This window comes from Sapajus apella, unplaced genomic scaffold (genome assembly GCF_009761245.1).
Source record: "Sapajus apella isolate SASKATOON/1434 unplaced genomic scaffold, GSC_monkey_1.0 scaffold2, whole genome shotgun sequence".
NCBI lineage: Eukaryota > Metazoa > Chordata > Mammalia > Primates > Cebidae > Sapajus > Sapajus apella.
This window is the reverse complement of record NW_022436942.1, coordinates 87,936,247-87,948,450: the sequence shown is the minus strand read 5'-3', so window position 1 is coordinate 87,948,450 and position 12,204 is coordinate 87,936,247. Positions and strand designations below refer to the sequence as shown.

The 12,204-nt window shown below is 47.8% G+C and overlaps 1 protein-coding gene across 1 annotated transcript in view; it reads left to right on the top strand.

The window, feature by feature from the left end:
* The first annotated feature begins 3,738 nt into the window (after positions 1-3,738).
* TMEM132D (transmembrane protein 132D) overlaps positions 3,739-12,204 on the top strand; it is an 844,637-nt gene continuing 836,171 nt past the window's right edge. The window contains exon 1 of the mRNA XM_032244203.1: positions 3,739-4,472. Within this exon, the coding sequence (XP_032100094.1) occupies positions 4,394-4,472 (79 nt within the window). The 5' untranslated portion in view covers positions 3,739-4,393. The remainder of the gene's footprint in view (positions 4,473-12,204) is intronic.

The window sequence follows — 12,204 nt, the reverse complement described above, 5'->3', positions numbered from 1 at the left end:
CCATATTGATCCATAAATCAGTGACTTAAGGGGAACGCAGCACCATCCTATTTGTCTTTGCAGAAGAGGCTACTCTGCTGGGTTCACCTAGGAGTTGCCTGGAGATGCCACAGGTCACCTGGGAGATCTCGAATATTCCGACTTGTTAACATCTGCTTGGGGAGCTTTCTTGGGGAAAAGACAAGAAAGGCAGAAGGACGGAGAGCGGAGAGTAAAAGCAGGTCTGGGTTTTAGTACGGTAACCTGGAAGAACCCAGGAGTTTGACGATTCAACACAATAAAAATTAATTCCTCCTACTATCCTTCTTAATGTGGGCTTGGCGGGAGGCTTTGCTCTCCCATCGACTTGCTGGGCTGCCAGTGAGGGGGAGGGGCCCAGCCTGTAGCAGCTGCACCATTTCCAACATGGGGTCCACTCTGCTCCCAGGGCAGGGCAGGTACAGAGTGAGGAGTCACAGCTGAGCTCTTCACCGCCCCACCAGAGAAATGACCTCGTGACTTCTGCTCACATTTAGTTGGTCAACTGCAAGGGGCTGAGAAGTGAAGTCATCCATGTGCTGGGAAGGAGAAAATGGCAGGCCTTGGTGAACATGTCACCGTCCTCAAAGGCACAGCATGGATTCCGCAGAGGTGCTCCTTCGAGAAGGATGATCTCCTGCTGGCCTTACCACAAAGGGTGTGCAACGCCCGCAGTACTTACAGTGACCTCAAAATCAGAAGGCTTTCCCCACCCTTGAAAGAGACAACTGATTCAACCAGACCTTTCTCCCAGCCATTTCATGAATTTTGGAAAATTGGGAAGTAAGGGACTTTTAAAAAGTCTCTTCTGCGTCTTCAGGAAGGGTTGATCTGGTAGGTCTCATTTCATGCTAAGGTTTCCCAAGCTTCATTTCTCACCATCTTCCCGAGTATTGTCATGGAGAGAAGATGGTGCCTGCCCCTGTATCAGTAGTGATTGCGAAATCCATTGCTAATTCCCCATCTTCATAAACATATAATTTGATGTTTTTTAAACAAAATGTATTACTAAAGTAAAAGGAGAGAAAACAAAATAATAATAATAAAAATAAAAACAAACCGACGTTAACGACTTGAGCCAGGTGTTGTCACTGTGTAGAAAGGGTTTCCCTTTGATTTAAACAACATGGGCATTTGCAATTACTAAAAGGTTGTTCCAGAGTAGCTCAGGCCCGAGCCTTTCTCTTGGATGCAATCAGAAGGATTGGAAGGGAATGGCTTTAGTTTTACAGGATGCCCCGTCTTTAGAGGACTCGAAAGCAGCCTGTCATCCACCAATGGCACAAGCCCCTTCGGTACTTGTATTGCAGCTCCTTTCTGCCTTTACCAGCTCTCAAACAAAGCTGCATTTCTTAAAAACTGCTACAGGGAATGTTTTTGTTTTATTGAAAAACAACAAAAACTGCTTAGTGTAAAAGCCTCATCCACACAGCATGAACAATTAGTGCTATTTAATTACAGACAAAATTAGGCTTACAAATTGATTTATGGCCCCGCAGATGAAACACATATTCTTGAAGGAAAGCAGATTTCGTCTCACAATTAACTTGAGAGGGACAAGGAAGGCGGTTCTGACGGGAAGTTGTCCCGGGGCCTGGCTGGAGTTAGGGACCTAGAGCCTTCAGCATCCATCTCCAAGTCTTTCTAAGTTTTGCTTCCCCACAATTAGCTGTCCTAATTACCCAAAGAAGATTAGATGTACCAGGGAGAACGGCACACTGGAGAGAGAAAAAGTAAGAAGCCATTCTTGTATCTTATTTTAGCCACTGATTAGGTATCTGGAGTTGCAGCTTTCCAAAAACAGCTTCATACCAAAGAGTCAAAAAACCTTTTGTTTAGCCAAATATGCAGAATGAAGAAACCGTTTAACATTTTAGGCAGCAGCTGGGACTTGACAGTCACCTTTTGTCTTCACACCACAGATAGAGAAACCTTTTGCAATCGCAAAAAGAGAAGTTATTTGATGACTGTAATTCAGGAAAAAAAAGTCAGTTTGATTTAGAAAAACATGAAATGATTGTTTTTAATAAAGAACAGGGACCACTTGTTTCTAGTCAATACATTTGAGAAATGTTTTACAAATAGACTCATTGTCACAAATAGATGATTCACAAATAGACTCTGAGGCACTGTAGCGTTGATGGAACCTGGCTTATGCATTTGGTGCGGGCATCAATTCAGACACTCAGACATCAGGTGAAGGTGTCCAACAGATGAACACCCAGAACACTCTCATCACTCAGGTGGAGGAGAAAGGAGACCAGTGGTCCCGGCAGGTGTTCCGCAGGCAGGCAGCATCAGCATCACCTGGAACTTGTTAGAACTGGAGATGGAAGTCCCACCTTGACCTGCTGCGTTAGTTCTGGGGTGGGCCCAGCAACCCAGGTCCAGCAAGTTTTCCCCGTGACACTCCTCCTGGCTCAAACTTCAGAAACAGTGTAAGTGACAATCTCTTAGGCTCTTTGCTGCATCAACTCTTTGTAATTTTATAGGAGAGCAATATAAAGAGAAAAGGTCACAAGTTTAAGAAATAAACAAAAAAACACATAGACATACTCAGGTAAGCAGATGTAGAATAGAAGAGTCGGGTACACCTCAAGGGGCACGAACCCAGAAAGACAATCCTCTATAGAACAGCAGTTGCTTTTCTGATCTTCCCTGACACTTTAAAAGCTAAAAATTCTTAAAGCATTGGTATATTTCTGCAACTACAGGCATACAGGATAAAAAAAAGTCCATTGCCCCTCAGCCAGATGATAACGACCCATTTTTATCTACTGAGGTGAATTCACCTCATTTCATTCAGTGCTTGTTGGTTTACAGTATTCCTTAAAAATTGTGGATGCTTTTCCTCTGAGTTTTGATGGGGTTAATTTAAAGGCTGTGGTGGAGCAAAGCAGTCCTTGGACTGAAAATCACAGGACGGTGCTTAGGGAGCTCGGTGTGGGGATGTCTTAGTCGGAGATTCGGGAAGGAGTGAGAACCGTGTCCTTTACCCTCTCTAAGGAATGTTGTCCCCTAAAGGATCCGTTTCCTGTTCCCAGTGGGCCCTGGGAAGTACACGTGCATGAAATGTTTTTAGGGACACTAACTTGGGGAATCCTTCTGGGACGGAGCTTGGGGCCTGCATGACCTCAGCGTGGCGTGTCATTGGCTTCCTCGCTCCGATGCCCGGGAGATGCCCGGGGCGGGGCGGGGGCCCCTCTCCAGCCTTCCATGTGCGCCCTCCCTGGCGAAGAGCCTCAGGTGCCCCCGGGCTGGAGGACCGCCCCTGGGCCTGAGGCTTCGCTGACTAGGGGAGGCCGGTGGCCTGGACACCTGTTGGGAGAGTGGGTGGCTCCGTCCCCGGGGCGCCCCCGCGCTGCGAGCCCTCGCCCGCCGCGCGTCCGTACTCGCAGGGAGGGTGGGGGGAGGTTGGGCGTGGGGCGGCCAGGGAGGTGGGATGTACTCTGCGGATTGGGGCTCACAGCTGTCACTCCGAAAGGGTGGGGCTTTTTAAAAACAGACAAATCTTTAAGGCGAAAGCCCGAGCCCGCTCCGGGCAGGGTGGCAATCGCCTGCGTTCTGGATGAGGTCCCTGCGGCGCGGAGCCCCCGCGCAGGCTGGCAGGCGGCAGCGGCGGCGCTCGGCAGCGTCCCCTCGCAGGCGGGCCCTCCTCCGCGCACCTCTGGCCCGCCTCCCCCGGGCGCAGGGGGGAGCCCCGCGTCTCCGGAGCCGGCTGTGCGCTCGGCGAGCGTAGAGCCCCGCGAGCCCCAGCCGGGCCCGGGGCCTGGCGGGCCGAGGCGGCGGCCGGGGAGCAGCTGCACCCGCCAAACTTTGGGTGCCGGAGCGCGCGCGCGCCCGAGCCCGGAGGCGCAGCGGCCGGCCCGGGATGGGGGCTGCGTGCCAGGGCGCCCCGGGCCGCCCCGCGCGCCCGGCCACCCGCCCGGGGGGTTCCGCGCCGCCTCTGCCCGAGCCTTGGGCGCCGCAGCCCCGCCACCCCGGCGCCGCCCGCTAGCCAGCCCCGGAGCCGCTGGAGCCCTGCGCTGGAGGCACCTCTGCCTGGGCCTCCCGGGCCACTCTTCGCTTGGGTGAAGAGGAAAGGAATTACCCCTTGTGGATTAAAAAAAATCCTGCTGGGGGCGAAGGAGGGAGGTGGGGTTTGCCTGCGCTCGTGGTGGACTCCGGAGAGCAACTCAGGAGCCCGTGCACGGTCGTCGCCTCTCGGCCCAGCCATGGACTGGCGGAAGGAGGGCGCAGGGCGCCCGGGATGCTCTGGCCCCTAGCCGGGCGCTCCCTGGCCGCCGGCCCCGCTCCCAGCCTCTAGGGACTGAGACGGTCTCTTCTTCGCCTGGACGGTGCCGGGCAGCGGAGGATCTGCGCTCCGGGTCTCAGGATGTGCCCGTCTGAGATGGGGACGCTGTGGCACCACTGGTCGCCTGTGCTCATCAGCCTGGCCGCCCTGTTCTCCAAAGGTGAGGACGCCGCGGCCACCGGGGCTGGGGGACTAACTTCGCCTGGAGTGAGTGTGTGGGAGTGTGTGGAGGATGGGGGCGGCCGGGAGCAAGGGTGTGTGTGTGTGCGTGTGCGCGCGCGCGTGTGAACCTGTGCGCGTGCAGCAGCCAAGCTCCTCCGCCGCCCCTTGGCGGAAGGTGCGTGTCCTGAAGCCCTTGGGAGGGAGGCAGTAGGGGAGATTGCCCAGGAGCCCAAAGGAACGGAAGGTTGTTTCCTGAAAGCCTTTTCTGCACAGGGAGGGGACCCGGGGACCCTTGAAAGGAAAGGTGGCCTCTGGAGGGCTGAGCCTGCTGTCAGGGGAAGGGATCGGGATCACCAGGAAGATTTCTGGAATTTGGGATTGACTTTCCCTGCTGGCACTGACCTACTTGGAAATAATTTTGGAGCGCTCCTGTTGTATGGGAATACTGCTTAGTGTATTACAGGCTGCCAAAAGTATAGCCCGGGGGGGGCTCTGAAGAAGGGGCCTGGGTTTCTCCAGGTCAGCTGCTGTGAAGGTTTTGGCCCAGGGTCTGGCGCTCACCCTTCCGTAGGGTGCTGGGAGCAGCGGCCCCGCTGCGGAGTTTCAGCTGCAACTTGTGACCCGAGTTATCCCAGCGAGTCTCTGACTTGAAGCCATGTGTAAAGGCAGGAATTCCTCAAAGCTTTCTCTTCCCTTCTGCCAGCATCCCTGTCTGTCATGGAAAGAGCAAGTTTGGAAGCTCTGGGCAGTCATTCTTCCTTGAAGAGAATTTGTGTGATTTGTGCAGGAGATTCTTTCTCATGATTGCCCTGGGCTGTTTGTGTGTGGTTCCCCCACCCCGCGCCCCTTTCCTGCAGAGGAACATGCTGGGAGGAAAGCGAAGCATCTCCGCAGTCTCTAATATGCGCTGCAAGAGCCCCGTACCCATATTTTTCTGCAAAGATTTTTGAGATGAGATCTCTTTCAGAAACTTCAAAGCCAATTATCATGCACAAAGTCTTTTAATGACATGAATTGTGTGTTCTTTGAGTTCTTCCAGAATCACTGAGGTTATGTTGCTTTGGGTCTGATAATAGATGAAGACAGTTCACTTGCCGGGTGTCTATGCTGGTTCGATTTAGAAAGAGGAATTTACGTTCGCTCTGCTTTGCTCTCTTTGAAGTGTGGTTGAAATGGGCTCATGTCTTCTAATTATGAGTTAGAACAATCCCTGGGATCAGAGCTTTCTGGATTTATAATGTGCACAGGAAACCAAAGAAAATGTTGCTGAATTCAGTGAATCTAACTTAGGCAGATGTGAGGTTAAAAAAGCCAAATCCACAGCGACAGCAGCCAGGCATTTAGTTCCTGCTGGTTGTCACCTGGTGTCATAATAGGGATAGACTTCTTGTGTTTATGCTGCAATAGCCTAATAAAATAAGGTTTTATTAAGAAAGGTACAGCATAGCTTTGGAAATAAGATCTAACCATTGTGTTTTCTCACTTATGTACATAGGTCTGTTACGTTTCTTTATTAGACTGAGCCGTGTTGGAGAGAATTGTATTTCCCCTGACGCCTGTGAACTTTTCCAACTAGGAACTCTGAACATGTCCTTAAATGAGGTACTCTGTGATGTGGGAGCCTCTTGACTAGGTGGTCAAAAATTAGCACGTGAAATGATACGATGAGCCTAGCATGTGATACTGTTTGTGTGTTGAACTTAGAACTCAGCCAGACAGTTCAAAAGTGAATCGGTTTTGTGCGGAGACTTCGTACAGCAATTAGCAGAGTACTGAGCCCATGGTAGATGACTCAGGGGTTAGTCACGCTATGTCAAAGAATGAGAAAAACTTAACACCCCTATTATCAAATTGTATAAAATGGAATTTTATGATGCAGATATGATTTATAAATTCAGGGCCAGGGCCGTTCTTTTCCGAAAGTATCCATGTCACCTCCCTCTAATAGTCTTTGAATCACTTGAAAGTTCTAACCCAGTTTGAAATCAAGTATAGACTATATTTAAAAGGATTTTAATGGGAAGTAAACACACACACACATACATACACACACACACACACTCAAAGTCCCTCATTTGAGCTGATTGAAAAAGAATATTATCAAGTATTAAGTATCTGTTTCCATATGTTATCATTTTGCTGTATTGTCTTTCAAATAGGAATTTTTGAACAAAACAAAATGCACATTTGAATACCAGGTTCATATGCTTGAACCTTACATGTTTACATTTTACGAGCAGAAAATGATTAGTCATAGAACAAACCCACCCTCTTATGGATAATTTTAAAAAACAAATAAAAATAAAATGTTATTGCTTGTACTTCTATGCCCCTCAGACCTAGGAAGTAAGGCATGACACACAGAGTTCCCCAGTGGCCTTGTCCTGTGGCCCCTAACTTTCCTGGAGAATGGCCTTTAATGTTTAAGGTCTAGCTTTGCCGGTAGCTTGATGTAGTTGGCAATGGTGCCAGCCTGCAGATGAGTTTTGATGCGTTACTGTGAACTTTGTGGGAGGAGCAGGTGTATGAGGGTGGGCTGAGAAGAAAAATTAGTGAGGAGATGGGCAGAGAGCAAGGTGATTTTTAAATACAAAGTCAAGAGGGTTGCTGCATTTAGGTTGCTCGTTACAACCCTCGGCTGGGTGCATCCCTCCCAGTTATGTTTCCTTGCACATGCTAGTAAGAAATAAGCAGATGCTGGGAGACCTGTGACATTGCGAGCAGACTGTGGCAGTGTCCTGGTCCCCGTTTCTAGGGTGGTGCTGGGCACATGCTCTGCCTGCTTCCAGCTAAGTGCAGCCAGTGGCCCGGGCAGTGGGTTTCTTAGATCGCCTTCCTGAAGATGCTTCCATATGCAGAGCTTCTGACCTCTAATAATATGCTGCAGCGGATGTTTAATACTTGATCATATTCTTTTTCGATCAGCCCCAGACAAATTAGGGACTTTGCATTGTGTGTGTGTGTGTGTCTGTGTCTGTGTGTGTCTGTTTACTTCCAATTAGAATCCTGTTAAATATAATCCATACTTGATTTCCAGCTGGGTGAGAACTTTCAGGTGATCAGAGAATCTTAGAGGAGAGGTGATATGAATACATTGGGAAATGAACTGAACTGTCCCTGAGCTTATAAATCATATCTGCATCATGAAATTCCATTTGACACAATTTGATGACACTGGGGTGTTAACTGGGTCAGAGTGAAGCTTCTGGATAGGAGAACACCACCCTTTATCTGAGGAAACTGCAAACCAAAAAGAGCTTCAAAGTACAGTGATAACTTCTTTAGGGGTCAAGGACTTTTTGGGAGAAGAAAGAATATCAGGAGGGAACCAGTTACTGGGGAAGGAGAGGAGAGAGAGAGAGTGACTTTTTGCTTCTATTCAAATTTTGTCAAATTAAAAGTCTGAAGAATGAAGAGCCCACTAAGTTTTGTTTTGTCTGAATTAAAGAGTTAAAATATGATTTTATTAAAAATTCATGCATAGAGTTTGAGGATCTGTTTAACTTAGTTCTAACAGCCAAGAAAAAATGAATAAACGACAAAAAATTCAAAAAATATCTTATAAAAGCTATGTTACCCAATATTTTGAATTTATCTATCAATATTTCTGTTAATCCAGGCATTGTCTATCTGTCCACCTATGCATTTACCCATCATTCCATCTACCTTTCCATTTACCAGTCCATCTATTCATCCATCATCCACCCATCCATCCATCCATCATCCACCCATTCACCTACCAGTCAATCCATCCATCCGTCATCCACCCATCCATCCACCAGTCCATCCATCCATCTATCCATCCATCCATCCATCCATCCATCCATCCATCCATCCACCCACCCATCCATTATCCATCATTCATCATCCACCCATCTATCTATGAGTCTGTCCATCCATCCATGCATCCATCTGTCCATCCACCTACCTGTCCATCCATGCATCCATCCATCAATCCATCCATTCATCCATCCATCCATTATCCACCCATCCATCTACCAGTCCATCCATCCACCCATCCCCCATCCATCTGTTCCTCCATCTATTAATTGATCCCTCATCCATCCTTCTATCTACCCATCCTTCCATCTATTCATCTATCATTTCATTCATCCATTCATCGTTCCATCCATCTGTGTATTCATTCAACAAATATCAAAGGCCACGTGCCTTCAGTGAACACAGAGCTTAGATGTCAAAGTGCCTCACACCTTGCTCCATTGCTGTAAACTGTAAGCTCAGACCTGAGCAGCTGCATATTCCTCAGTCCTCTCTTTCTTTGTTGCCTCTCCTTGACTATTTCATAACAGTAACTGCCTTCTGAGCACCAGCGATACCTTGCTGGGCACAGGGAGTGCAGTAGTGAGGAAAAACCCAGGTTTTATAGTTACCATTCCCAGAGAACTTGCCGTGTATAGGAGAGATTGAGAAACATTTGAATTACAGAGAAAAAACGCAAACTTAGCACTGTGGCCTGTACTTTGGAGGATGGAGCCAGTGTCTCTGGATGCATATACTTTGGCAGTTGACTGAGAGCAGCTGGGAAGACTTCCCTTGTCTGAAGGGTGGGCTGGCGTTACTGGGTGGGCTGGGTGGAAGTGTGCAGAGAGCCTGGGAGAATGGACACTGGGGACTCACGTGGCCAGTGTGGCCAGGAAGGTTGGGGAGAGAGCCCTGCAGATTTTGGGACTGCGTGAAGGGAGAGGAGAGAATGTGCTGGGTAGAGCTGGGGGTGGGCAGAGGTCAGCACCCTCTTTCATTCCCCAAATTCTCCAGGTGGATGACAGATCCCATAGTCACGGTTTCATAGGCCATGTTGACGGGTTCGTCATTCTTTAAAGGTAGAGGGATGACAGGATGGATTTTAACTTCGACACCAAGTATGTATACACTCCCAGTGGCTGCTGTAACAAGTTGCCACAAACATGTGACTTAACAGAAGCGCATTCCCTGCAGTTCTGGAAGTCGGAAGTCCAAAGTCAGCCTCCCTGGGCTGAAATCGAGGCGTCTGCATGAGGCGCTGGGGGGCCCTTCCTTGCCTCTCCCAGCTTCCGGCGGCGGCTGCGGTCCTTGACTTGGGTCTGCCTCACTCCTCCATCAAAGCAGTGGCTTCAGGTCTCTGCCTGCCTCTCCTCAGGCTACCTTCTCTTCTGTGTGTCTGTAGAAAACCTCCCAGTGCCTCTGTCTTAGGAGAATGCTTGTCATTGCATTTCAGGGCCACCCAGGTAATCTACATAATCTCTCATCTTGATTTAGTCACGTCCCCTTTTAAAATTTCCAAGTAAGGTAACGAGCAGTTCCAGATTTCAGGGATTTGGATGTGAGTATCTTTCGTGAGTATCTTTCTGCCTTTCTCAAGCTTGCCATTCTAAAACTATTCTCTGTCTCCTCTCCTAAATTTTAATTTCCTCTAGGAGCAAAACAAAAACAAAAACACAGTATTTTTCTATCTCTGATTTCTCTCCAGTATTTTTAGCTTAGTGCTTTGGACATTGCAGGGCCTCAGTACAATTTTTAACTGTGCTTACAAAAATGTGAAATATTGCTAGAGAACATTTACCTGACAGTGCAATGGTTCGATGCTGTCTTTTCCAGTAATTCAGAGTGCTGCAGGAAATACTTTGGTCAATAATACCAGCTAATTTTTTGAGTAATTGCGGTATGGTTGGCACTGTGTGGAGTGACTGCTGAAGATAATTTTTGTGAATTTGCAGATAAACTCATTGGGGTAGATATGTACTAGACCAGATGTTCAAGTTCAAAGACGTTAAGTAACTTCTCCAAGTCACAGCAACATAAAAGGCAGGCAGAGTCTTAATTCTGATGGCACAGCCCACACCCTTGGCCATTCTGCTGACTTCTCATAATTATATGGAATAACTAAAAACCAAGCTGTTTGTCAGGCAAGATAGATACGTGGTGCCATGCTTGCTAGGGGTTGGGTGCAGAGAGGTCTTAAGACCATTTTAGTTCTTAGCTCAGAGCCTGGTATACTGTTGACCCTTGATATTTGTTGAGCAAATGAATAAATGGACATCATGTTATTTAGTTTTCATAGCCTTAATTTTTCCAGCAGCATTCAGAAATAACACCTGAAAGGGATTAAAATAGAGATTTGCTTCCAAGACCACCAGGGAGGTTGAAGAGACTGATGGTGTGGAATGGTTTGGTTATCTCCTAGGAGGTTGAAGCATCTCTGATGGTGTGGGATGGTGTGGTTATCTCCTAGGAGGTTGAAGAGTCTCTGATGGTGTGGAATGGTTTGGTTGTCTCCTAGGAGGTTGAAGACTCTCTGATGGTGTGGAATGGTTTGGTTATCTCCTAGGATGTTGAAGAGTCTCTGATGGTGTGGGATGGTTTGGTTATCTCCTAGGAGGTTGAAGACTCTCTGATGGTGTGGAATGGTTTGGTTATCTCCTAGGAGGTTGAAGACTCTCTGATGTTGTGGAATGGTTTGGTTATCTCCTAGGTCAAGCTTCTTTTTTGCTTTGTTTTCCTTCTCCCCCATCTTCCTGGTTCAAGCTTCTTAAAGAACTTGCAGACATGCCCAGTGGACCGTCTTCATGATCTATTCATCCATCCATGTCACTAACGTGTAGGGTCCTGGACAGGGAAGACTAAGGCATGGCCTCTGGTCTTCCAGGACTGAGAGAGTAGGTGACACATTGGTGGTCTCTGGGACATTGTAAAGAGTGAGGAAGAAGCACAGGGAATGGAGACACAGATTCTTCCTGTTTGCAGAAGGAGGATGCCTGATGCTGTGAACATATGCATTATTGATTTTGATATTTGATACCAGATAGCAAGATTGAATGAATTGTGGAAATGATACGGTGGGGCCTCTCACAAAAGGAAGAGGAAACCAGCATGGATTTGTTGTGACGTGGGGCCAAAGACTCAGAACTTTTTAGGTGGCTTTGTCATTTATTAAAAAAAAAAAAAACCTGCTGTAGCAAGAATTAAGGGGTGCATACAACAGTCAGAGGCCAGGTGCTTCCCTTAAACATTGGTTTCAGGAGTCACCCCAGGTGTACCCCCTCCAGAAATTAAGAACTGATAGAGAAGGAAGACTCTTGAACTTAAAAGTAAACAAAGCTGTGCATGCATCTGGAAAGCAATTGAAGCACATAATTTTCAAACAGACCAGCCAACAGTTATAAAGATGAAAAAAACATGCATTTGAAAGAGAATCCAAATAGCCACTTCTCCTCCCTCAGGATGTAAGTGAAGTGTATAAATAAAGGGAGATTCAGATGTACATTTGAAAAGACAAGAGGTTCCAAAAAAGCGTTTAACTTTCAGTGACATTAAGTTCCTCTTTTCAGACAGTGACAGTAAATGTTTATGTTTACGGGAATCTCCCTCTACAGATTCACTAAGGAGTTGTCTGTCAGATTTCATTGTTGTTGTTTGTTTGTTTGTGTTTTGGTCAGGAAAGCTGTGTTGGTAGATGGGAGGATGCTTCAGTGACAAAGTAGCTTGCCGAGACTCCAGAGGGTGTTTGGCATCCCTCGGGATATTGTGGCATTAAAGTATTTTGATATCAAAACAGAAGTGGACATTGCCCAGCCGCTCATGTTCCCTGCTGCCCTGGCCTCTCCTCTCCTGTGCAGATGAACACCTGGTAGCCACTGCCTCTTGGTACAGCAGAGGGCATGAGACAGAAAAGTCAAGGCCGAGCACAGTGGCTCATATCTGTAATCCCAGCTCTTTGGGAGGCCCAGGTGGGA